At 50.8% G+C, this 27,141-nt stretch overlaps 2 protein-coding genes across 5 annotated transcripts in view; one reads left to right on the top strand and one right to left on the bottom strand.

Annotated features, from left to right (window-relative positions):
* The window catches only part of LOC127587081 (zinc finger and BTB domain-containing protein 3-like), a 59,353-nt gene that overhangs the window by 19,235 nt on the left and 12,977 nt on the right, over positions 1-27,141 (top strand). The window contains exon 3 of one of the 4 annotated variants that reach the window (XM_052045274.1): positions 23,037-23,173. The exons of 1 other annotated variant lie outside the window; for it this stretch is intronic. In XM_052045274.1, coding sequence (XP_051901234.1) covers positions 23,037-23,170 — 134 coding nt within the window. In that variant the 3' untranslated portion in view covers positions 23,171-23,173. Of the gene's footprint in view, positions 1-4,072; positions 5,649-23,036; positions 23,223-27,141 lie in introns of those variants that run through there. 2 more of the 4 variants (XM_052045273.1, XM_052045277.1) reach the window with 2 other exon arrangements.
* Positions 738-26,737, bottom strand: LOC127587082 (adenylosuccinate synthetase isozyme 2-like). The gene is made up of 13 exons (XM_052045280.1): positions 26,334-26,737; positions 22,665-22,767; positions 21,050-21,118; positions 19,638-19,688; positions 18,138-18,204; positions 17,912-18,019; positions 13,485-13,566; positions 11,806-11,932; positions 9,161-9,315; positions 7,087-7,211; positions 5,660-5,757; positions 3,446-3,595; positions 738-2,256 (listed from the first exon to the last, which is right to left on the bottom strand). Exons 1-13 carry the CDS (start codon positions 26,568-26,570, stop codon positions 2,204-2,206), a joined length of 1,425 nt encoding a protein of 474 aa, XP_051901240.1. The 5' UTR covers positions 26,571-26,737; the 3' UTR covers positions 738-2,203.

The raw sequence follows: 27,141 nt of genomic DNA, 5'->3' as shown, positions 1-27,141 counted from the left end.
AATGATGCAGCTTTACAAAACTCTGGTTAGACCACACTTGGAGCACTGTGTCCAGTTCTGGTCGCCTCATTATAGGAAGGATGTGGAGGCGTTGGAAAGGGTGCAGAGGAGATTTACCAGGATGCTGCCTGGTTTGGAGAGTATGGATTATGAGGAGAGACTAAGGGAGCTAGGGCTTTACTCTTTGGAGAGGATGAGGGGAGACATGATAGGTGTACAAAATATTAAGAGGAATAGACAGAGTGGACAGCCAGCGCCTCTCTCCCAGGGCACCAATGCTCAATACAAGAGGGCATGGCTTTAAAGTAATGGGTGGGAAGTTCAAGGGAGATATCAGAGGAAGGTCTTTTTACCCAGAGAGTGGTTGGGGCATGGAATGTGCTGCCTGGGGCGGTGGTGGAGGCAGGTACATTGGTCAAATTCAAGAGATTGTTAGATAAGCATACGGAGGAATTTAAAATAGGGGATATGTGGGAGGAAGGGGTTAGATAGTCTCAGGCGAGGTTTAAAGGTCAGCACATTGTGGGCCGAAGGGCCTGTATTCTATGATTCTATAACTGTCACAGTGCAGCTGCAGACTCTGGCCAATAGCTGGCACAATGGAGCGTCTTTCCACAGCAACTTGTTCCAAGAGTATGAACACCTGATAGAGATGTTGGCCAAGAGTAAAACACCAATGGTTGCGACCTTCTCCACCTGGCTGATCTTTCAAAAAAAATCACAAGACTGTAGAAATGTAAAGGAATCATCAGTTATTTTAATACATCTCAGTGCATAGATGATGTACATGGAGTGTGGAACACAGTCTGCAGTCTCAGGCTGCCTGAGCCTGCTGTGGAATTAACAAGACATTGGCAAATGCAAGAATTAGCCTCTATGAGGGGCAATTACTGAGTGTTTAACCATAGCATATGCACCCCACTCTGGTTTCTAGTCTGCTGACTTCATCTAGAGATCCCCACAGTCACTAAACTGCAGAAATCCCTCCCTAAAAACCACCTCTTTGACCAAGACTTTTGGTCAATCTTTCCAACTTCCCTGATGTGGCTCTCACCCTATGTTCGTCGATGACAGTCTCAGCAGAAGAGAGGTGCAGTGGTCAGTGAAAGCAGCCAGATCGGTGCTGGCATATAGCAGCAATACTAGTGTAAGGCTCTGTCATCACTCCTCTGCCCCACCACGACAGGGTAGCGGACAAAGGGGAAGGGAACTACTGGCGTCACCCTCCCAGCCAAGCCTGGGAGGGGCAGTGGTGCTGTGTGGACAGAGGGAACACCGGGTCCAGGGGGTCTTTGGTTTCCAGGGGGGCTGACACCCGAGGTTCCGGCCTGGGGCTTCCGAGGGAGTCGATTCTGAGAGCACCAGGGTTGGGAATGCCACAAGCTGGCTGATCTGCTGGGGATTTAAAGGATCCGGTCACTGCCGACTCGTGATTCAGCGGTTGGGGACTGTCAGCAGAGCCACTGCCTTCGGAAGCAGCTTGCGAGAGGCGATCCGTGGGTTGGTACCAGGGGAGAGGCGAGGAACAGCACGGGGACACTGACCCAGATAGCTCCAGCTTTCAGGATCAGTAGTAACTCTCTAACCCAGGACCCCTGGCTAATTCCACCCATCCCCTGCCGCCAACCCAGGGGTCACTGGGCAGTGATGGGGAGCAGGAACCCTGGCTGATTTCCCCTCTCTCTACCCCAGGGGTCACTGGGCAGTGATGGGGGGCGGGAGCCCTGGCTGGATTCCCCCCTCTAACCCGGGACCCTGGCCGACTTCCCCCTACCCTCCAGCATGAAAGAAACAAGACAGATACCAGCTGCGGTGACCCAGACACAACATCTCACTGGACCGAGTGAACTCACTAATACTTCTGCCACGCCACCGCGAGTGTGATTGTTGAAATCTAAAGATACTTTCACAAAGATCGTGTTGATTCTGTTAAGAAATAAGATACAAAAATAAGCCCCTGATGATGCAGGGGTCTCTTTTTCTTGGTTGCTTTGATCCTCAGTGAAATGCCCGATGGTTTGGTCCACACCAGCTGCGTTTCCCTCGGGATCTGGCCGTCAGTCGACACCCCAGCGCTGGCCGGACAGGCTGGGTTTTCCATTGACCGGTCTGCTTCAGGGGCTTACTGTCAGAGGTTGGCGAGGTGGGATGGTTGGGAGTGGGGGTGGGGGAAGGGAGAAGGGGTCTTTGTGATTCCAGACGTTCAGAACAGCTGGATCATGCACTCCCGGGATTGGCCAATCCCAATCCACTTAACTGCAAGGGAAAAAGCAAGAGTAAGAAATGGCAACAGTCCATCCCCACTCCCGGCTCTTGGCCTCAGGGAGGGGACGCTGAGGGCAGAGTAACCGTGGGTGGAGGCAGGCCGATCAGCTCATCTGGATACCTCGCCCTCCCGCCTCCCGCAGCAGCCGACTGCTCCGTCCCCTCAGCTCCTTTCCGCTCCCCGATTTCTGCAGACTGGACTGGCGGCGGCCATCCTTCTATGGGCACTCGGCCAGGAAGCCGGCCCGTTCCCAGTGCAAGCCCCCAGCCCGTCCTTGGCCGATGGCCGCACTGCTGTAAAGTTTACACGGTCAGAGGGGCCACCTTGCCTGGGCGTTAACATATCGGACAGCCTGTCGTGGGCCCAGTAGATGCAATCACAAGAATCATAGAATACAGGCCCTTTGGCCCACAATGTTGTGCCGACCTTTAAACCTTGCCTAAGACTATCTAACCCCTTCCTCCCACATATCCCCCTATTTTAAATTCCTCCATATGCCTATCTAGCAATCTCTTGAATTTGACCAATGTACCAGCCTCCACCACCGCCCCAGGCAGCACATTCCGTGCCCCAACCACTCTCTGGGTGAAGAACCTTCCTCTGAGATCTCCCTTGAACTTCCCACCCATTACTTTAAAGCCATGCCCTCTTGTATTGAGCATTGGTGCCCTGGCAAAGAGGCGCTGGCTGTCCAATCTATCTATTCTTAATATTTTGTATACCTCTATCACGTCTCCCCTCATTCTCCTTCTTTCCAATGAGTCAAGCCCTCGCTCCCTTTGTGGATGTGTTAAAGGTTCAGTCCCAGGGCTTGCAGAACCCCGACGTCACTGAGTACGTAGACTGGTGCCAGGTGGAGGTCAGCAAATCCTCATTCACGAGGCTCTCTGATGACAGTGACTTGTACCGGTGGAAAACACCCAGCGTGGAGCGTCAGAGAGTGGAGCTCACAGCCGCTGTGACTGAATGCTCTGGGTCTTGTGGATCAGGTATCCACACCCCCTCCTTCCCAACCCAGCCCTCCTTCCCTACTTTCTAACTGCCACAAAATCCAATCCAATGCCTGGAGAGCAGCGAGAGAACACAAGGTGCCAGACTATTCTCGCAGGAGCCCCAGGGAGTAACTGATACAGGAATGGGGGTCGCAAATACTGGTGCTCCGTCAGCCCCCGTACTCACTTGGCACCCCGACGTGCTCCTCAATGAACTCCACGTACTTCCTGGCATTCTCCGGTAGCTCGCCAAAGGATCGCACGCCCTCAGTGCTCGTGCCCCAGCCTGGCAGCGTCACGTAATCCACCTGGATTTTATTCAGCACCTCCTGGTTGGCTGGAGTCAAGGACAGGAGATCAGTTAGGTCGCTTCGGCCTCAGAGTGAGACACAGACACAAGGCTGCATGCTTAGCCCCCTGCTCTACTCCCTATACACACGTGACTGTGTGGCTAAATGCAGCTCCAACACCACTGTTGTTGGACGAATCAAAGCGGAGATGAGTCAGCTCACCAGAGCGAGGTAGGACACTCGGGTGAGTGGTGCAAGAACCTCTCGCTCAACGTCACCAAAACTATGGAGCTGATTGTTGACTTCAGGAAGGGGAAGGAGGGCGAACATGCGCCAGTCTACATTGGGGGATCGGTGCTGGAGAGAGTCAGCAGCTTTAAATTCCTGGGTGTTAACATATCGGGCAACCTGTCCTGGGCCCAACACACAGATGCAATCACAAGGAAGGCACGCCAGCGTCTTTACTTTCTTAGAAGGTTGAGGAGGTTCGGCTTGTCACTGAACACTCTAACAAACTTCTACAGGTGTGCTGTTGGAAGTACCCTGACTGGTTGCATCACAGTCTGGGACGGCAATTCAAATGCGCAGGAACATAAGAAGCTGCAGAGAGCAGTGCACTCTGCCCAATACATCACGGCACATCCCTCCCCACCATCGGGAGTATCTACAGGAGGCGCTGCCTCAAGGAGGCAACATCCGTCATCAAAGATCCTCCACCATCCGGGCCGTGCCATCTTCTCGCAGCTCCCGTCGGGCAGGAGGTACAGAAGCCTGAAGTCCCCACACCACCAGGTTCAGGAACAGCATCTTCCCTTCAACCATTCGGTTCTTGAACCAACCGGCACAACCCTAATCACTACCTCAGTACAGCAACACTGGGACCACTTTGCACTGCAATGGACTTGTTTTTGTTCTAATTGTGTTCTTTCCTGTAAAAGTATAATTTATGTTTTGTTTTTCTTGTGAATGTTGTGTATCTGATGCTCTGTGCCTGTGATGCTGCTATAAGTTCTTCATTGCACCTGTGCACACATGGACTTGTGGGTGTGACAATAAACTCCACTTTGACACACCCAATGGCAGGCTTTCCATCTCTTCCAAGGACTCCTAGACTGGTTTCACCATCAAGGATCAGTCACGGCTCAGCCCTTGCCTCCAAACTCCACTCAAGGCTGCTGCATGAAATCCATGCAGACCGTCTCGGTGCATGTACTGAGGGGGTGCCGTCCTGTCATAGGTGCTGCCTTTCTGGCGACAAGTTAAATCAATGTCCCGAGGAGCACGGAGATTCTGCAGCTGCTGCTGAGAGAACGAACCCCTGGGTTCTGGAGCAGCATCCATCTAGTCATGAGTCTCTGGAACTCTCCTCCTGGAAGCAGAGTCTTTGAATGTTTTTAAGGTAGAGGGAGATCAATTCTTGATCAGAAAAGGGGGTTAAAGGTTCCTGGGGATGGCTGGGGATGCGGAGTCGGGGTTACAATCAGATCACTGCAAGATATGAAATGGCAGAAGAACCGACTCCTGTACACGAGAGGTGAATGGGGTGGGAAGAAGCAGCTCAAGGGTAGTGACTCCAGCTCAGAACCCGACACCACACAGTGGCGCAGTGGGTAGAGCAGCTGCCTCGCGGCTCCAGAGACCCGGGTTCAAATCTGATCTCTGGCATTGTGTGTGTGTGTGTGTGTGTGTGTGTGTGTGTGTGTGTGTCTATATATATATATATATATATATATATATATATATATGAGTGTGTGTGTGCATTTTGCACCCTCTCCCTGTGACTGTGTGGGTTTCTCCAGGTGCTCTGGTTTCCTCCCACGTCCCAACGACGCGCAGGGTCGGTGGGTGAATTGGCCGCTGCAAACTGCCCCTCCGTGAATCTGGGGGGAGGTGATGGGGCCGTGGGGAGAATGAAAAGGGATAAATGGGCGTCCGGCCAACAGTACAGAGTCGGTGGGCCGAATGGCTGGTTTCTGAGCTGTAAGACTATGACACGCAAAGTCAGCATGAAGGAGTCACTGGGTTTCAGCTCTTATGGAACTGCAAAACAGCGGGTAAAATCCCGAGCAGAGGAAAGTGGGAGCCGACAATGCCACACACCGACCACCCACCTGGGAAGTAAGGGATGGTCTTGCCCTCCAGCTTGTATCCCACTCCAACCTTTATTTCTTGAAGCGTGTCCAGGATATCCAACTTGGTCAGAGCAAGCCTAGGCGGGATGGAGGTAAGAAAATAAAATTACATCACAACACTTCAGCTTGGGACAGGTGTGGATGGTGTGGAGGATTGTCAAAGATTGCAGAGGGACATTGATAGGGTGCAGAGCTGGGCTGACAAGTGGCAGATGGAGTGCAATCCGGAGAAGTGCGAGGTGGTACACTTTGGAAGGACAAACTCCAAGGTGGAGTACAAGGTTAATGGCAGGATTCTGGGCAGTGTAAAGGAGCAGAGGGATCTGGGGGTCCATATCCACAGATCCCTGAAAGTTGCCTCACAGGTGGATAGGGTAGTTAAGAAAGCTTATGGGACGTTAGCATTCATAAGTCGGGGGATCGAGTTTAAGAGCCACCAGGTAATGATGCAGCTTTACAAAACTCTGGTTAGACCACACAGTGTCCAGTTCCGGTCGCCTCATTATAGGAAGGATGTGGAGGCGTTGGAAAGGGTGCAGAGGAGATTTACCAGGATGCTGCCTGGTTTAGAGAGTATGCATTATGAGGAGAGACTAAGGGAGCTAGGGCTTTACTCTTTGGAGAGGAGGAGGATGAGGGGAGACATGATAGAGGTGTACAAAATATTAAGAGGAATAGATAAAGTAGACAGCCAATGCCTCCTTCCCAGGGCACCAATGCTCAATACGAGAGGGCATGGCTTTAAATGGGTGGGAAGTTCAAGGGAGATATCAGAGGAAGGTTTTTCACCCAGAGAGTGGTTGGGGCGTGGAATGTGCTGCCTGGGGCGGTGGTGAAGGCAGGTACATTGGTGAAATACAAGAGATTGCTAGATAAGCATATGGAGGAATTTAAAATAGGAGGATATGTGGGAGGAAGGGGTTAGATAGTCTTAGGCAAGGTTTAAAGGTCGGCACAACATGGTGGGTCGAAGGGCCTGTATTGTGCTGTACTGTTCTATGACTCTATGACAGGTCTTGCACCATAACCCACAATGTAAACCAGTAAACTCACAGGAACTGTACCAGAGTTTGACAGTGACAAACAAAAGGAGATGTGCAACCAAGAAACCCAAAGTTGGGCCAATAGGGTGGTTTTAAGGAGGGTTTTGAAAGGGACAGAGGGGCAAAGTGAAAAGAGGGAATTCCATAGCTAGGGGACCACACAGCTGAGGACATGGGTGTCACAGCAACAATCAGGATGGCAGGAGTTGGCAGGTCATGCGAGTGGACGAGGTTATTCAGGAAGGGACGATTGGCACGGAAGGAGGTGGGGGAAGGGACCAGCGACGATACCTTGGAGGTAGAGGACACGAAGAGGGACGGAAACGAGGGCAGAGGTTTACAGGCGGCGCCCGCCGGACTCACGCCGAGAAGCCATTGATCATGTGGGCGTATTTCACCAGCACCAGGTCCAGCCAGCCGCAGCGCCTCCTGCGGCCTGTGGTCACTCCGAACTCCCGGCCCCGGGTCTGGAGCAGCTCGCCAAGCTCCTAGAAACAAGACACCACGCAGTCAGGCCAGGGGAAAGAGGGACGGGGCGCAGAGGGCAGGGCAGGGGGGCTTACAATCAAAGAGAAGGCCATTCGCCCCACAATAAAATCCCAGCTGATCTTCTGCTTCTTTCCTGCACTAACCCCGCATTCCTCCATTTCCTCAATCTCCACAAATCCTTCCGTCCCTGTCATCCCTCATCCTCCAAGGCATTCTTGGGTAGCAAACACCAACACGTGAAGAAACTTCTCGCCGCTCTCGCATGGCCAACCCCTTAATTTGACATCTCAGGGGAAACGTTGCCCCGGCATCACCCTGTCAAGCCCCTGAAGAATTCTGCACCTTTCAATGGGATCACCTCTCACTGTTCTGAACCCTCGGGAGTGCGGACCTATCTGTTTAATCTCCCCTCATGCAACAAATCCACCATCCCTCCCGTTCTGAACTCGGAACTTTTTGTTGCAGTGCCGGAGGAAGTGGTTCGGGCAGGAACAGTAACAACATTTAAAAAACATTTGGACAGGGACGTGGATAGGAAAGGTTTAGAGGGATATGGGCCAAATGGGACTGGCTTGGATGGGCATCTTGTTCGGCATGGACCAGTTGGGCCGAAGTTTCCATGCTGTAGCTCCCTCTGGTCCTTCCTCGGGTCGGGAGAGCAGAGCTGCCCACAATAGTCCAGATACAGCCTCACCAGGACACCACAGGATATCAGCACTTGTGTGCCGAAACCTCGTGCAGTCATGGCCAAACACCAATCTCCTGTTGGACACGTGCGTTAACTTTCAGTGATTCACGTCCAAGGACACCCTCTGGTCTTTCAATCTCTCACATTTAAAAACACCAGCTTTCTTTTATCATCTATCCAAGTGGATGCCCTCATATCTTTCATAGATATCGCACCTGCCACATCCTCATGCATTCATTAATAGGACATCGAACATTACAGCACAGGACAGGCCCTTCGGCCCACAATGTTGTGCCGACATTTTATCCTGCTCTAAGATCTATCCAACCCTTCCCTCCCACATCGCCCCCTATTTTCCTATCATTCATGTTACTATCTAAGAGTGTCTTAAATGTCCCTAATGTATCTGCCCCCACAACCTCTGCCGGCAGTGCGTTCCACCACTCTCTCTGTAAAAAAAACTTACCCCTGACATCCCTTGTATACCTTCCTGCAATCACCTTAAAATTATGTCCCCTCATGTTAGTCATTGTCGCCCTGGGAAAAAGTCTCTGACTGTCCACTCGATCGATGCCTCTCATCATCTTGTACACCTCTCATCCTCCTCCTCCTCTCCAAAGAGAAAAGCCCTAGCTCACTCAACCTATCCTTATAAGACATGCTCTCCAATCCAGGCAACATCCTGGTAAATCTCCTCTGCACCCACATCCTTCTGGTCACATGAGGCGACCAGAACTGAATACAATACTCCAAGTGTGGTCTGACCAGAGTTCTATAGAGCTGCAACATCACCTCACGGCTCTTGAACTGAATCCCCCAACTAATGAAGGCCGACACACCATGTGCCTTCTTAACAACCCTATCGACCTGCGCGGCAACCTTGAGGGATCGATGGACGTGGACCCCAAGATCCCTCTGTTCCTCCATTATTAAGCCTGAAAATACCCCTGTTGGTGGGATGGGATTGAACCAGGCCACTTGTATAAAGGGTTAAAATATGGTTCTATCCCACCCTAGGTAGCAGCCTGGTTTAATTAATCGTTTTAACCCTGGATAGGTAGAAGCTGAATGTCCTGTTGTTGCTCTTGTATTTCTTGCCCTCCCACCGGCTGGGACAAGCCCACCTCTCCCCAAGTGCCTGGTGTAGCGTCCGCTCCCCACCACCCACCTACTGACCCACTCAGCGACGCAAGGCAAGAGGCAGCGCATGAGTTGAATGAGGAGCTGCTGCTGCCGCCCTCTGTGGGCGCGGACACTCACGTTGTTCTGCTCTGTGGGGAAGGCCCCGACTCCCACCCTGGTGGTGTAGGCTTTCACCACCCCGTAGACCTTGCCGATATAGTGAGGGGGGATCCCCAGCCCTGTGCACACACCGCCCACTGTGCAGTTCGAGGAGGTCACGAAAGGGTAGGTACCTGCAACAGATCAGACCGTGAGATATAGGAGCAGAATTAGGCCATTCGGCCCTTCGAGTTGTGGCTGATTTTTCTTTTCCCCTCCCCCAACCCCATCCTCCTGCCCGTAACCCTTGACCAACTAAAGAGGATGAGAGAGGATTTCACAGGCACAGGGACCAACTGCAGCACAAACTGAGCAACTGACTGCAGATCTCAGTCACAGTCACACTCACTCTCAAAGTCGAGTTCATTGTCATCTGCATAAGCACATCTGCATGGGTGCAATGAAAACTTAATTGCTACAGCATCACAGGCACATAGCGGCAGATAAGCAGTATTCACAAGAAAAACAAATTATGCACAGTTTTTTTTAAACAAGAAAAAACAATTAGAACAAAGTTCATTTTAGTGCAAAGTGATCATGGTGTTGCTACACTGAGGTAGTGATGAAAGTTGTGCATATTGGTTCAAGAATCGAATGGTTGAAGGGAAGTAGCTGTTCCTGAACCTGGTGGTGTGGGGACTTCAGGCTTCCGTACCTCCTGCCCGATGGGAGCTGCGAGAAGATGGCACGGCCTGGATGGTGGATGTTGTTTTCTTGAGGCAGCGCCTTCACAGTTGAAAAGGACAGCTTCTATCCTGCTGTCATAAGAATATTGAACGGACTTCTTGTACGATAAGAGGGACTCTGGGCCTCGCAATCCACCTCGTTATGGCCTTGCACCTTATTGTCTGCCTGCACTGCACTTTCTCTGTACCTGTAAGACTATATTCTGCATTCTGTTATTGTTTTCCCTTGTGCTACCTCGATGCACGGTGATGAAATGATCTGTACGGATGGCGTGTACACATGATAATAATAAACCGATTACTTCACGTTCTGTGCTGGTGTTTTGACAGCCCCAACCATGTCCTTTTGTTGGAATGGTTAATGAAACCCCCAACCCCATCCTCACCATCAGCTCAGCTGCACATTAACTGGAACCCAGTGGATCACGTGCGCCTGATACCCCTGCTCCGAATGACAAAGTAAAGGATCGGGGGGTAAACCTGACTTTCCCCACTCTGAGCCTGAGGACGCAAGTTGATGTAAATCACCCTCCACCTTCAGGCATTACTTCGCGTTAGCAGGAGCTCAATGGGCTGATGGGTCTCGCTCTACGTCGTACGATTCTTCAAACCGCAAACCCAAAGCCTACGCTACCGCCGCTGCAGCAATGCAGCCGATCAGCCTCGGGAGCGTGCCCGCAGCAGGCTCGCCATGGGCAACACTGCAGCCCAGCCGGGTGACAGCTGCAATGCCTGCACCGTGATCTCGCTCTCACCGCAAGCAGAAGCCCCGGCTGATTACGCACCCCCTCCTCATCCACAGGCTGCAGGGGAGAGACAGAAGCCAGGACGGTTCTGCCGTGACAGGCCAGGCAACAGTGGTGAAGGAGTGAGCAAGAATACGGCAACAAATGGCTCAGGGAGCTCAGGTTAGAGGAGCACAGTTGAGATTCTGGCAGTGTCGTTCACTTGCTCCTGTGGCATAAGGACTGGTTCTGTTATTCCCACTCCTGATGAAGACTTGCACTTATACGGTCTCACAACGACAGCGAGAGTGACAGACACTTTATGCACTGCACGCATCTTCAGCAAAGTGCTGATCGCCAGCTCACTGGCTTTTCCAACGAGTTTCACTGTGGGATGAATACAGACCAGGACCTGTGGGATATTGCCTGTACTGCCACTTTGGGAAGCATAGCAACACAGATAATAGAGCCCCACGGTTCCAGTGATGGTGTGTGTCCATGCACGGAGTTTACACCTTCTCCCCGTGAGATTCCCCCGGGTGCTCTGGTTTCCTCCCGCATCCCAACGACATGCAGGGTCGGTGGGTTAAGTGTCCCCTGTGAATGGACCCCCCCTCGTGTGTGGGAGGGGGTCCATTTACAGGGGGCACTTGCAGAATAGAGTGTTACAGTTACAGAGGAAGTGCAGTGCAGGCAGACAGTAAGGTGCAAGGGCCATAACGATGTAGAATGTGAGGTCAAGAGTCCATCTTATTGTACAAGAGGTCCATTCGGTAATCTTATAACAGTGGGATAGAAGCTGTCCCTGAGCCTGGTGGTACGTGCTTTCAGGCTTTTGTATCTTCTGCCCGATGGGAGGGGGAGAATCTGCGGGGAGCTGATGGGAATGAATAACATGGGATCAATGTAAATGGGTGCTTGACGGTCAGAACAGACTTGGTGGGCTGAAGGGCCTGTTTCCGTGCCGTATGATGCTCTAATTCCTACCTGTAGCGACCACAGGACCTTCTGGACACTGCAGCACGAAGCACTGGCGTTGGTTTAACATCTCAACTTAGCTCCCACTGAGTACTTCTGCCTAACCTGGGCCTTGTAAACCTCAGGGGCAGGTTGTTTTCGGGGGGGTGTTGCTGAGGTGGTGGGCAGCAACAGACGCCACCGACAACTGTTTTTGCAGGAGCAGGGTGTGTTTTTACGCAGTGCCGTGACTTACCGAAGTCGATGTCCAAAAGTGTGGCATTGGCACCTTCCACAAGGATCTTCTTGGGCGGTCCATGCAGAGCCTTGTACATGAAGTATACGCCATCCTTCACCAGCGGCCGCACGCGCTCAGCGTAGACCTGCAGAGGAAGCGGTCAGAGTGAGTTAATTGCCACGTGTACCAAGGTACAGTGTTCTGCATGCCATCCATACAGATCATTTCGTCACAATAACATATCGAGGTAGTACAAGGGAAAAGTAACAGAATGCAGAATAAAGTGTTACATTTACAGAGGAAGTGCAGTGCAGGCAGACAATAAGGTGCAAGGGCCATAACGATATAGATTGTTATACATCTAATCATACAAAAGGTCCATTCAGCAATCTTATAACGCCAGGATAGCTTTCAGGCTTTTGTATCTTCTGCCCAGTGGGAGGGGGAAAAAAAGAGAATGTCCGAGGTGGGTGGGGGTCTTTGATTGTGTCAGCTGCTTTCCCAAGGCAGCGGGAAGTGTGGACTGAGTCCGTAGAGGGGAGGCTGGTTTCCGTGACGTGCTGGGCTGTGTCCACAACTCTCTGCAGTTTCTTGTGGCCTCCGGCAGAGCAGTTGCCGTACCAAGCCGTGATGCATCCGGATAGGATGCTTTCTACGGTGCATCGATAAAAATCGGCGAGGGTCAAAGGGGGACATGCCGAATTTCCTTAGCCTTCCTACTTAAGTAGGATAAGCTACCAATGGTCAGTCGCTGCTCCCACCTGTGTCAACTGTCTGGGCCTCAGCTCCCTGATAGCCCAATCCCTATGAATTTAACAGCCAGCACAATTTCATACACAGCTGCTCACACGGTGCAAGGACAGCTGAAGATACAGGTGTTTTAAGGGATATGGGGGGGGGGGGGGTGGGGGGAAGGAATGTGTGGAGAACATTGAAGATGCCATTCGTCCCCTTGAGGATGCATTCAATTAGAACCTGTCTGATATGTACCCCAATTCTGTTTAACTGATCAATCTATATTCCTTGACACACTTGGATCCCAGTGCTAACAGCCACAAGTTACCACGTGTGAGGGAGAGGGAGAGAGAGAGACTGATACAATAGGGTTCCTCACTTCTCTCCTAGTGTTGCCTCCTTACCCGTCCCACTGAATCATTCTATTTAAGACAGCTCCATCACGTCATCTTCTGCACTCAGTGGATCACAAGCTCAAGATTTAGCCATCTTACTACGTCCACTCTATCGAGGATTAGAAAGGCTGGACACAAAGGATCCATTTCCCTCGGGAGAGATCAAAAACTAGAGGATGTAGACTTGAGGCGATTTGTAGAAGGATGCCAGTAGAAATGTTTTCACCCAAAGAGCGTTGGGGTTCTGGGGATCACTACCTGAAACCCTCATGGCCTCGTATCGAAGCACTGATCGCCAAGGCTACAGAACGAGGAGTGGAAAGTAGGATTAGCCGAAACAGCACGGACAAAGTGGGCCAAATGGCGCCCTCGTCACTCGGAGTGAAGTCACAAAGGGACATATTTTGAGAAGAGCGCTCCACAGGAGTAAGGTAGGGATAATGAACGTTCCGTAACCCAGGGAGGGAGAAGAGGGACGTTATATCAAAGTTTAAGTACAGGTGTAGAGATCATTGAGGAGCAAGCCACCCTGGCTCCACTGGTCAAAGCCTGACCCACTCCACTTACCTTCAGTTTTTCTAGCTCGCCCTCGATGTCGATACTCAGCATGGGGTACATGGATTTGTACTGGTTGGCAAGGACCCTGAAGCTGGAGTTACAGAGAATGGGCAAAGGGAGCACAGTTAATGGCACCTCCAACATACTGCAATACCACCAATTCACAAGACCAAACAAAACCTGACACTCAGCAACTTCCGCACTAGGTATGCCCAATCAGAGTTATAGAGCACGGAGACTGGTCCTTCGGCCCAACTTGTCCATGCCGACCAAGATGCCTGCCTGAGCTAGCCCCGTATCCAAACCTGTCCTATCCTCGTACCTGTCCAACTGTCTCTTAAACGTTGTAATTGTACCCGCCTCTAGCACTTCCTCTGGCAGCTCGTTCCACACACCCACCACCCTCTGTGGGAAAACTTGCCCCTCAGGTCCCCTTTAAATCTTTTCCCTCTCACTTTAAAACTATACCCTGTAATTTTAGACTCCCCTACCCTGGGGAAAAGACTGTGACCATCCACCCTATCTAAACCCTTCATGATTTTATTAACGACTATACAGTCACCCCTCAGCCCTCTCCTACACTCCAGGGAACATTATTTCCCTATGCAACGTTATTTGGGACAACTGCTGACCTAGCAGCCGTTTCACACACAGCAGCATCCCACCAACAGCAAATGACATCAATGGCCAAGCAAACCATTTTATTCCTGGGTGGTCATTGATTGTGGAGGAGCACTGAACCTCCTGTTGTTCTTGAAATGCTGCTGTGGGCTCTTTAGTATTGATCTGATAGAATGAGCCTTGGTTTAATGACATCTTGAGATAGTTAAGTACCCCCACAGCCTTGGATCTGTGCAGGTTGGTACCAACGACATAGGTAGAAAGGGCAAAAGGGGGGGAGCTGCACTATTAATCATGGACAATATCACAGCTGATCTCAGAGGGGACATAATGGAGGGCTCATCCACTGGGTAGAACTCAAAAATAAGAAAGGGTCAATCACTCTAATGGGATTATACTACAGGTCCTCCAGTAGCCACCAGGACATTGAGGAGCAGATATACAGGCAGATTAGGGAAAGGTGCAAAAACAACAGGGTTGTTGTCATGGGTGACTTCAACGTAGACCAGGACCTCCTTAGTGCAAGAGGTTTAAACGGGGCAGGATTTGTTAGGTGCATCCAGGGGGTTTCTTAAATCAGTGTGTAGATAGTCCAACGAGAGGAGGGGCCATACTGGACCTGGTGTTGGGAAATGAGCCCGGCCAGGTGACTGATCTTTCAGTGGGACAACAGTTAGGGAGCAGTGACCAAAACTCTTTAAGCTTTTATGATAGCTGTAAATAAGGATATGTATGGACCTTGTGGCAGAGTATTAAATTACAGGAATATTAGGGAGGGTGAATTGGGAACAGCCGTTTTTAGGCAAGTCCACATCTGACATGTAGAGGGTGCTTAAACACCAACTGCACAGAGTACAGGACAGGCATGTTCCAGTAAGGAGGAGTTTACACATTCTCCCTGTGACTACGTGGGTTTTCCCGGGTGCTCCAGTTTCCTCCCACATCCAAAGTCGTGCGGGTTGGTGGGTTAATGGCCGCTGTAAATGGCCCCGAGTGTGTGGGTGAAGAACAGAATCCAGGGAGTCGAGGGGAATGTGGGGAAAATAAAACGGTGCTTGATGGTCAGGTGAAAACACAATGGGTGAAATGGGCCTGTTTCTATGCTGGTTGACTATTACTGATAGTAGCTTAAATCCAGTGAGTCACCCTCTATGCTACCGCTATTATTAGCGTAAACAACTTCAGAATCTGTGTAAAGGTGGCAAGAGAAGGGCAACAGTAGTACATTGAGAAACCAGGCACAGGTTCAAATCCCACCATAGCCAGACACTTAAGTTCGGCTGATTAAATAAATCCTGAACATCGATGTACAGTGGGGTCTTGGGGTCCACGTCCATAGCTCCCCTGAAAGTGGCAACACAAGTAGATCAGGTGGTAAAGAAGGCGTACGGCACGCTTGCCTTCATCGGTCGGGGCATTGAGTACAAGGGTCAGGAAGTCACATTGCAGCTATATAAAACTTTGGTCAGGCCACATTTGGAGGATTGCGTGCAGTTCCGGTCACCCCCATTACAGGAAGGGTGTAGAGAGGGGGCAGAACACGTTCAACAGGATGTTGCCTGGATTAGAGAGTATTAGCTACAAGGAGAGGATACAAAAACTTAGATTGAGACCTGATAGAGGTTTATAAAATTATGAGAGGCATAGATAGGGTAGACAGTCAGTCTTTTGCACCAGAAAGAAATGGCAAATACTTGAGGGCACAGCTTAAGGTTGGGGGGGAGTGGGGAGAAAGAGTTTATAGGTGATGTGCATGGCAAGTTTTTTGTTTTAAGAAACAGAGCAGTGGGTGCCTGGAACGGGCTGCCAGGGTGAAGGTGGAAGCAGATATAATAGTGGCATTTAAGAGTATTTTAGACAGGCATGTGAATGTGCAGAGTATGAGGGGATGTGGACCACAGACAGGCAGATAGGTTTAGTTTAATTTGGCATCATGTTCGGCACAGATATTGTGGGCTGAAGGGCCTGTTCCTGCGCTGTTATTTCTATGTAAAAGCTAGAATCAGTCATCAAAGCACCCGTCTGGTTCACAGCTCTCCCTCCAGGGAATGAAGTCTGCCTTCTTCACCTGCGACTCCTCACCTGCATGAAGACGGATAACTCAACTCCATCACGCTGCCCAATTCAACAGCAACAGATGGATCAAGGCGTTCTTGTCCACAAAAAGTTAGAAGGCACTTGCTGCAGGTGGCTATAAACCATTGTACAGGGTACTGTGCACAATTCTGGTTCCCTTATTTAAGGCAAGTTATATTAACACTGCAGGCAGTCCAGAAGATTCATTCAGCTAATTCCTGGGAAGGGAGGATTGTCCAATCAAAACCGTAATCCATAATAAGATCCATAATCTTTGGACTTTAGGAGAATGAGGGTATAGGATCCTTAGGGAGCTTGACAGATGCTGAGCTCTTTCCACCAGTGGGAGAGTCTCGAACGAGGGGATGTGGTTACAAGATGGTGGTTTAACATGGAGGTGTGTAGGGGCAACTTCTCCCGGGGGGGTTGAATCTCTGGAATTTTCTACCCAGGGGCTTGTGGAGGCTGCATCACTGTGGGGAGGAGAAGAGGGGGTTGACGAGGGAGATGATACATTTTTGGAAGATCAGATGATTGAGGGCTCTGGGGAACTGGCACAGGAGACACGAGGTCTGGGGCAGATCAGCCATGATCAAGTTGAATGGCAGGGGCAGACTCAAGGGGCCAAGTGGCCTACTCCTGCTATTTTCTTGTGTTCTCGTGTTCATTACAAGTCCTCCGCAGCTTACAAACACCCGGCTCACGTACAGCCCGCACATACGAGCGAGCGTTTGGGAGACCGGCAGGATGAATTTGACGGCTGCTGCAGGGATCTTCTGCCGAGCGGGAATTTGGTTCACGGCAGCATCATTGAATCTTGAAGAGAAGTCTGGCTGAGTTAAATGCCCCGGTTTAACTACACACTGCCCTTGGCAGCCACATTTCCAACGCAAACCGTTCGGGTTATGGACAGTGCTCAGGAATGGAACCCTATCGTAACCTGGGAGGGACTGGAGGGACGAGCAGTGCTGAGGGTGACGAATGAGGCACATCTGTCCAAGTTTCGTGACACAATTGCAGAGGTGAGGGAATGTATTGTGGAGGGTCGTGCCTGTCACGTGACAACACCGATCCCATCTGGTCGGAGGACAGCACTGCCCCCATTTGGTTGGAAGACACACCGCTGTCAATCAAGGTTTGGCTCCACCCCCATCCATCCGGGCACACTTGACCATTGGCCCTTTAAGCACCTTCGTACCTGGCACACTTGACCATTGGCCCTTTAGAACTACCTGGGCTGGACCACCCCCAGCCCTCCAGCACTATAAAGAGTGCCGCATGTGCTTGGTTCTCTCTCTTTTTGTCTGAGGTAAGCTGTGCACTGCTTAAGAGAAATTAGTTAGAATATCCCTCTAGCATAGAGCTGTGCCTGTACTGAATCAAGGGTGGCAGGTAACGTATTGCTTTTCCTTGATTGTTTCTACCCAGTTTGTTTTGTGTGTGTGTGTGTCTGTGTGTATTTTACCCTTGTTGTGATTTTCCCACCAGTGTGTGTGTGTGTGCACGTGGTCCCGTTTATCCTGTCCCGTGTTTGTCTTTTATAAATAAATTATTTTAACTCCAAAGACTGTGTCCGGAGTCCTTGTCCCTCGAGACCCTCGAGACGGCAGGAGGAGGGGTAGGAATGATCTGACAGGAAAATCTGGCTGTAAAAGGTGCAGATGGGGTTTAAACGGGCCTGCTCGGTTTGCCTGCACGTTGCACACCCGGCTGTAGCTCGTCGCTCCCCTGCCACTTACCGCTTCGTGAACTCATCGAAGTCTGAGAGCAGGTCGCAGATGCGGAGGCCGGTACGGGAGGCTTTCGAGGCGTACACTGGGCCAATCCCTTTCTTTGTGGTGCCGAGGCTGACGGCGAGAAGGGAAGGGGCAAAACGTTAGAACCGACCCGGGACGGGCAGCTGTACGGAGACTCCCCCCATCCCCAGTTTATGGCGCTGAGGGGCTCGGGTGTGCGTGAACTCACTTTTTGCCGGCCTGCTCCTGCCGCTGCTGTTCCTGAGCACCGTCGACTGCCTGGTGGAAGTCAAACACTGGAAACAAGAGGAGAACACCCACAGGCGCTTGTTACTGAGAGCCCGCAGCACACAATCAGACCACTTGGTCCAGCTGCAAGGTACTGGTGTTTCTTCTCCCTGCCACGTCTCACATCCCTCTACTGATTTCGTCGCTGTCACTTAAATCCATCTCCACTGCTCCCTTCCCAGGAGCGAGTTCACGGCCTCCTTGCTCTCTCCATCCCTAATTCCCGACAGTGACCCTTGTACTGATCTCATTCACAGGTCAACACATTTTCCCTACTTCTGCATAACCTTCACCCCTCTATTAGTGCACCTTTTACCCGAAATGAAGCTTTTCACAGTTCTATAATCTGTGTACAGTCAAATCCTGCTCAGGGGTGATGTTAGGATTCTCTTCCTCACACACAAGAAAGCAGGGATCTGAAACTCTCCACCACTAGCCACGTGTCCCCTCTCCCCCTTCCCCCAAATTTCAACCCCTTCTGGCCCCTACACCACCCCCGTTCATCTTTCTAAACCCCTCCAGCCCCGACACCCCCTCTCCCGTCTCTGTGACCCCCTCCAGCCCCTATACCCCCTCTCGTCTCTGTGACTCCCTCCAGCCCCTATACCCCCTCTCTTGTCTCTGTGACCCCTTCCGGCCCCTACACTCCCTCCCCGTCTCTCTAGTAGCAGAAACAATGCAGGTGGATCGGAGCCGAGATCTAGCTGAGTATACTCAAGGGAAGAACAGTCTCTTCCTGTAACTACATACTGTGCCCATCTTCCCAGTATTTCCATGGGCACGGTCAGAGCACCAAGATAGATCTCTTTATTAGTGACATGTACATCGAAACACACAGTGAAATGCATCTTTTGCGTAGAGTGTTCTGGGGGCAGCCCGCGAGTGTCGCCACGCTTCCGGCGCCAACATAACACGCCCACAAACTTCCTAACCGTAAGTCTTTGGAATGTGGGTGGAAACCGGAGCACCCGGAGGAAACCCACGCAGACATGGGAGAACGTACAAACTCCTTACAGACAGTGGCTGGAATTGAACCCGGGTCACCGGTGCAGTAATAGCGCTATGCTAACCGCTACGCTACTGTGCCTGCCCCCTCCACTACCGTGCTTGCCCCCCCAACACCTTGTCCCTGTTGCACCTACTGCAGGGATCCTTCACCCATTCCAGCCACGATTCACAGGGTGAGGTGAAAGCAAGGTACCAGGCCTGTGAGCTGTCGGGGTGGGGTTACTGCAGCTCACAGAGCCCTCTGGCACTATTGATAACTGGTGTCCCAATGACCATTTGTATTTACACAGCAGTTTTCCCATGAAAAATAACCAACAGCATCTCACAGGAACATTCTCGAACACATATCTACATCGTGGAGATGGGTTAAAGGGCACTAAAAGAAAACGAACACGTCCCCACCCAACCCCCAAATAGCAATACACCAACTCACCAATGTGCGCTCTGTCCGAGATCACTGTCCTTGATTCCCAGCCTTCCAGACCTGTGGGGTGGCAGGAGAGGTGGTAGGAGGGGCAAGACAAGAAATAAATCTGTTAGAACTGTAGCCGGACTCTGAATTGAACAGACACTCTTACTTAATTCCAGGGAATAGAGAGAAGACAACGAACAGAAAGCGAGAGATTAGAGGGATGCCATTGGAATTCGCACAGACAGAAGTGTGCACACACTCGTTCATGCAGAGCAGCAACTGAGAGACTCACATGCCAGTTTTGAAAGAGCAGGTTACATGCAAATACTCACGGATGTGAGCATATACTTCTCAGTGTGAGGAAACTAGGAACCCATTTGCACCTGTATGGTCAGATTTAATCTTTCTATTTGTTCCCCCCAGAAGCATGACATCTGGTTAAATTTCTGATCTGGTGGATTCAGTTGGGGGGGGGGGGGGGGGGTGGAAAGGGTGGGTGGAATTTGATGAAGAAGAGAGATGGATTCTCCCCCTGCCTCATTTAAAAGGCATATGTTGTAAGACAAGTTCGAAAGGTCTCAAAGGGCAAGGACTCTGGACACAGTCTTTGGGGTTAAAATGACTTATTTACAAGGCAAACGCGGGATAGGATGAATGGGAACGAATGCACTCATACACACGCACACGGGTGATCACAAACGTGGGGGAAATCGCAACAAGGGTGAGATGCACACACACACACACAAACTGGGTACAAACAAATCAAGGAAGAAACAATACAGTGCCTGCCACCCCTCGACTCAGTGCAAGCATCGGCTCTACGCCTCCAGGAATCTACTTAGGATGCTCCTAACCCTTGTAGAAGTGCACACTCTTACCAAACAGTCTCTCAGCATTGTTTTGCAATTCCTGGAGCAATCAAAAGAGAGCGAGCCACACACGTGTGGCATTCCTTATACTGCTGGAGGGCTGGGTGGTCCAGCCAGGTAATTCAAGCAAGCCAATGGCTCAAGGCCAAGGTACAAAGGTGTTTACAGAAGGCCAATGGTCAAGTGTGTGCGCTAATGGGTGGGTGGAGCCAGACCTTGATTGACAGTGACACGGCTTTCGACCAGATGTTCAATGGTGTCACGTGACAGCCCATGACCCTTCACAATACAGCATGCTATCTGACATGGAACCAAATCACACAAGAGATCGAGGAACTACGCACAGTTTAATTCCCACCTTGTTTCAATCAGTGATACAAATGTCATTTGAAGACCCGTGTTCCTCGGGGAGTTCCTCAGTCAGTATTCCTGAACATAGCCGAATGGATGTGCAGGATCCAATGGCTCCACGTATTTCACACGTCTCACCCACACTTACAGACACAATCAGATGAACAAACAACATGCTTTCAGGGAGCAGATAAAACGTCACTAAATGCTGACCTTTTCCCCTACAGAGGTTTTTCTCAGCTTCCTCGAACAGTCCAGGAAGGTGGATAACCACCCCATTGCCTGAAAATACATGACGATCAGTAAGGCAACACCCTGCTATACACCAAAGCTCACAAGATACTCTCACTTTTTCGACCCACTTCCGTTCTTGTGGGCAGCAATTCTGTGAAAGTCGGCCCGCGCTCTGTAATAAATCAGACAACAGCAGAACCAAACAACTTACGATTAATGCTTTATTAGTTTAACGCTAGTGGGATTGGGGGATACAGAGAAAGAGGAAACAGTGTAAACCGAGCTCTGTTCTGATCCCACTCGGAGATGCCTCGGTTAGTGTGCATCTTTTATACACACCTCCTGAGGAACCTTCGTGGGAAGTTGCACTTCCTACAGCAATTGCTTACTGCAAGCTTTAGCAAAACAAAATATGTCTAAATAAAACACTATCCCCTTCTTACCCACACCTGGCCTCACTTCCAGCCAGAACTATAGTCACCCATGGCTGAGGTAACTTCTTACTATGGGAAGAACAGCTGCATGCCATTAACCCTTACATTGCCGGGCGTTAACCCTTGCATGTCCAGTTATCTTTTACAATTCCTGTTCTTCAATGGCTGCCCAGTCCACCAGCCGTGACAGCAAGCGGCAGCAGGCCGTCACCTCCCATTATACAAAGCAAGCCTGATCCTGTCCTCCCAACAGCCACGCTCACTATCCCAGTCACCAGTCTGCCAACCCTTCAACACAATGCCAGCCTGCCGGGCAAAGATTAATGTGCATGCGTACTTCATCCAGGAGTGATCTGTGAAAAGAATATGTTGGTCTTCGGGTGGTCGATCTAAGCACTATCGGGTGGCTAGTATTATGGGAGCTGTGACCCTGGGGGCACCCTTCATGTCAGAGTTATACAGCATGGAAACAGGCCCTTCAGCCCATTCAGTCTGAACCGACCATCAACTGCTCATTTACACCAATCCCATTTCATTCTCCCAGCTCCCCCCAGATTCTACCCCTCACCCACACAACTGGGGGAAATTTACAGCAGCCAATTAACCCACCAATCTGCAAACATTTGGGCCATGGGAGGAAACTGCGGGGGGTGGGGGGGGGACCCACGCAGTCATGGGGAGAACGTGCGAACTCCAAACACAGACAGAGCCGGAGGTTGGGATCGAACCCATGTCTCTGGAGATGTGAGGCAGTAAGCTCTACCCGCTGCGGCACCGTGCTGCCTTGGCCCTGAGACCATGATAGGTTCGAGTCTCTTCAGAGTTTTCAAGCACAAAAACCTAAGCCAACTCTCCAACCAGGCCTCTCTCTCACGCAGATGCAGAAGACCCCACAGCTGCTACTGAGCCAAGGGCAGAGGAGTTCCACCATGTGCAGGGACAAGGGTTAATCCCTCACCCATCATCACTGACACTGATGATCCGGGCTCCTTCCTCAAACCTCTCCAACACCTACAGGGGTGGTTTCGTGCACTACGTTTGGGACTGCATTCGCCTACTTAATAAACAATGATCGCTGGAAGTAGTCAATGACTTTGTTACTGACAGAAGGGATTGATCCTTGTCTGCTCATTCCCCTGTGCACAGCAATAAACACTCACCGATGAAGGACGTGGCATTCTTGTTGATGACCCCGCTGGGCAAGAGGTGAAAGTTGTACTCTACCGAATCTACCACAACTGTGTGCCCGGCATTATTTCCACCCTGAGATCGTGGGGGGAAGCAGCAGAAACAAGAGAATCATTCAGCATGAAGAAGAATCACAGTTCACATTCCTGAAGGGACTGATTTACTCACTCCTTGACCCAAGGACAGACTCCCAGTCCCACCTCACTCAACAATGCCTTGGAGCCCACGTCCTGATTCTGTAGGTTCAATTTACTAGATAACGATGAGATGTGCGCTAACAATAGATAGACAGGGGTTGACTGGGCAGTCAGTAACACGTTAAAGATCTTCTCTCCCCAATAAAGATTGCCTTGTGTGCCGCGCAGACCTGGAGAAGGCTCGAGGGCAGCCGGTGAACCACAGCCAACTCAGCCAGTTGTCGGGGTCATACAAGCGAGAGACCGCCCAGGAGAAAGGCATCACTCCCACTGACTTTTGAAAGGTATCTGTTAAGAGCAGGTGAATTCTTGTCCTTAGATAACCCAAAGCACTGACTCATGCCAGAGACATACAGCACAAAAACAGGTCCTTCAGCCATTGAGCCTGTACTATCAAACTACCATTTACACCATCTAATCTAATCCAATCCCATTTTATTTTTCCCACACTCCCATCAACTCCCCCCCAGATTCTACCCCTCACCCACACACTAGGAGGCAATTTGCATTTGCCAATTAGCCTACCAAATCCATCCATCGTTGGGATTTGGGAGAAAACCGGAGCACCCGGGGGAAACCCACGCAGTCACGGGGAGAATGTGAAAACTCCACACAGTGTCAGAGACGAGGATTGAACCCGGGTTGGCGGTGGTGTGGGACAACGGTCCTACTCACTGTGCTACTGTTCCCCCACTGGCTCTGGGCTGCAAATCTGCCCCAGGGAAAACACGTATTCTTAGGGCAATGTCCCGGTAGAGAGCAGGAACTGCAATTTGACCATCTTTAGTATCACAGCAACTTCTCACAACAACTTCTCACAACCTTCAACAATCACTTCCTCATCTGTCTCAGCTAGGGCCATTAAGATCTAAGCCACAATTCAACCCAAACCCAATCTGCCCCTCCCATAGAGTGAGACAGCACAGAAGCTACTGATGTGCTGATGTTGGAGAAGGTTCAGAGGAGATTTACGAGGATGATTCCCGGAAATGAAAGGGCTTACGTACGATGAGCGTTTGTCGGCTCTTGGACTGTACTCCCTGGAGTACGGAAGAATGAGAGGGGACCTCATAGAAACATTTCAAATGTTGGAAGGACTGGACAGAGTGGATGTAGCCAAGTTGTTTCCCTTGGTGGGTGAGTCCAGGACTAGAGGGCACAGTCTCAGAATTAGAGGGTACCGGTTTAAAACAGAAATGAGGAGAAATTTCTTTAGCCAGAGGGTGGTGAATTAATGGAATTCGTTGCCACATACAGCTGTGGAGGCCCAATCATTGGGGGTGTTTAAGGAGGAGATTGACAGGTATCTAATTAGTCAAGGTATCAAGGGATACGGGGATAAGGCCAGAAATTGGGGCTAGATAGAAATAGTTTTTAGTGTAGCTCATGGAGCAGACTCGATGGGCCAAATGGCCTACTTCTGCTCCTTTGTCTTGTGATCTTGTGAAGCAGGCCCTTCAGTCCACGGAGCCCGCCCAGCCTCGCCAATTCTATTTATTCGCCCCACATTCTCAAGAACTCCTCCCAGATTCTGCCACTCACCCACACGCATCCAAAGCTGCCTTTGCTGGATGTTAGGGAGAAGAAACATGGGTAAACCCCAAATAACCACAGAAAATGCTGGAAACACACAGATGCTCGGGCAGCAACCGTGGAAAGAGAAGATGGTTTACCATTTTAGGTCGAAGCTTCATCTCTGCCCAAAGATGCTGGTCAACCTGCTGAGTATTTCCAGCAGAAATAGATCCTTCAGCCTCCCAGAAAAGTGCTTACCATCAACCGCGTATTCAAAACGTAAAGCACAGAAACAGGCCCTTCGGCCCACAATATCAGCAGAGGAGATTTACTAGAATGTTGTCGAGTCTTCAGGAGTTGAGTTACAGGGAAAGATTGAACAGGTTAGGACTTTATTCCTTGGAGTGCAGAAGAATGAGGGGAGATTTGATAGAGGTTTACAAAATTATGAGGGGTATAGACAGAGTAAATGCAAGTAGGCTCTTTCTACCTAGATTAGGAGAGATAAGTACCAGTGGACATGGCTTTAGGGTGAAAGGGGAAAGGTTTAGAGGGAACTTCTTCACTCAGAGAGTGGTGGGAGTGTGGAACGGGCTGCCATCTGACATGGTAAATGCAGCTCACTCTTAAGTTTTAAGAATAAATTGGATAGAGATATGGATGGGAGAGGTCTGGAGGGTTATGGACTGGGTGCAGGTCAATGGGACTAGCGGAATAAAGTTATGGCAAACACTAGAAGGACTGAATGGCCTGTTTTATGTGCTGTAGTGTCCTATGGTTCTATCTGTGCCAAGCCGTGATGCCAAATTAAACTAACCCCATGTACCTGTACATGGTCCACATCCTTCCCCTGCCTGTCCATGTGTGTGTCTCAACACGTCTTCAACACGACTATCACGTCTGCTTCCACCACCACCCCTGGCAGCACCTACCACATACCTGGCACATCACCTTTAAACTCTCCCCCTCTCACTTTCCTATTTGGCACTAATCCCATTTTATTCTTCCCATATTCCCATCAACTCTCCCCTCCCCCCCCCCCCCCGATTCTACCCCTCAACCACACACTGGGAGCAATTTACGGTGGCCAATGAACCCAATGACACGCACGTTGCTGGGATTGGGGAACAAACGCAGACGGTCATGGGGAGACCATGCAAGCTACACACACACACACAAAGAGCACTGGAGGTCAGGAATGAACCCAGGTCACTGAAGCTGTGATGAAGCAGCACTTCCTGCTGCACTGCAGATTTGACCCACAAATTTTCCCCAACTCTGCCACCAGGCAAGGTGGAGGAGTAAAGCAGCAGGGGAATGGGATATGTGGGAAGAAAGGGTTAGATAGTCTGAGGCAAGGTTTAAAGGTCGGCACAACATTGTGGGCCGAAGGGCCTGTATTGTGCTGTACGCTCTATAATTGCCTGCAATGTAAATGCAGTGAATGGGAGAAAATGGCATAAATTATGCAAATTACACACATTAGCCCCACCCACCACCATTCCGTGCAGGTAAGATGTCAATGAGGGCTGGTCTGACGTCACGCAGGACAATGGGCATGACATTACCAATTATGCTAATATATGCTAATACAAGGCCCCGTCCACCCCTCATCTGGCAGGAGCATAAATTATGCAAATTACACGATTTTGCGCCACCCACCACCGTTCAGCGCAGGTAAGATGTTAACGAGGGCTGCTCTGGCTTCACGCAGGACAATGGGCGTGACGTTACCGATTACGCTAATATATGCGAATACGAGGCCCCACCTGCCAATGGCATAAATTATGCAAATTACACGCACTGCCCCACCCACCCACCCACCGATCGGCGCAGATGTTAATAAGGGCTGATCTGACGCCCGCCGGACAATGGTGTGACGTCACCGATTATGCTAATTTATGCTACCGCGAGGCCCCGCCCCCTCACCTGGCAGCGGCACACCAGCTCGGCGTCCTGCGCCAGCACGTCCACCACCTTGCCCTTGCCCTCGTCTCCCCACTGGGCGCCGAGCACCACTGTCACCCGGTTGCCGGGCTCCCGCAGACCTCCGGACGCGGTCGGCTCGCCTGGCCGCAGCCTTTTGGGGCTGGGCGGGCTAACGCCGGCCTCGCCGCCCGGTGCCGAGCCGTTCCGCACCACCGCCGTCGCCGTCGCCATCGCCATCGCCGTCTGCGCGCCAACGGCCGAGCGCCCGCCCCCACCGGAAACGGAAGACTCGCATCCCCCTAGCAACCGGGCATTCCGTTTAAAATACCGTTGATTTATAATCCATGTTTCTTTAGTGGCGATCCAGACCTGGTAATAATTTCCTTCAGCTGTCGTATTGCTTTTGTTTCATTAACTGTATCCTATTTTGGCTTTTTAAGCAGGATGTCAATCATTTGACGTCACCTTCTTGTCCCTGCCCCCCCTTCCCCAGGTTTAGGGACTATCTCAAAATTGCCCACCGCACTCAGGAACGTTAACTGGGATATTGCCTCCTTTACAGCAACCAGGCTCAGCACCGAGGCACAAGAGATCGCAGGTGCTGGGACCTGCAGCAAAAAAGTATTCTGGTCAAGCAGCATCTGTGGAGACAGGATTCCTTTGCCTCCACAGGCGCTGACTGACCGGCTGAGTTCCTCCAGTAGTTTATTTTTACTTTTCACTCAAGGCTCACAAGGAAAGCTGGTGTTGGGGTGGAACGTTATCAGGGTCTTTAGTTGCACCATTTTAGGGGCCTTCATCAGAACTG

The sequence above is a fragment of the Pristis pectinata genome, chromosome 38, assembly GCF_009764475.1.
Source record: "Pristis pectinata isolate sPriPec2 chromosome 38, sPriPec2.1.pri, whole genome shotgun sequence".
Classification (NCBI taxonomy): domain Eukaryota; kingdom Metazoa; phylum Chordata; class Chondrichthyes; order Rhinopristiformes; family Pristidae; genus Pristis; species Pristis pectinata.
Note: the sequence above shows the minus strand (reverse complement) of the source record. Positions and strands in the feature narration are given on the sequence as shown.

Coding starts and splice junctions, on each gene's coding strand:
- LOC127587082 (XM_052045280.1), bottom strand. CDS start 26,570: ATGGCGATGGCGACGGCGACGGCGGTGGTGCGGAACGGCTCGGCACCG. Junction 5,758..7,086: donor ATGATCAATGGCTTCTCGGC/GTGAGTCCGGCG, acceptor CATCCCGCCTAG/GCTTGCTCTGACCAAGTTGG. Junction 2,257..3,445: donor GGAGCACGTCGGGGTGCCAA/GTGAGTACGGGG, acceptor TTTCCCTTGCAG/TTAAGTGGATTGGGATTGGC.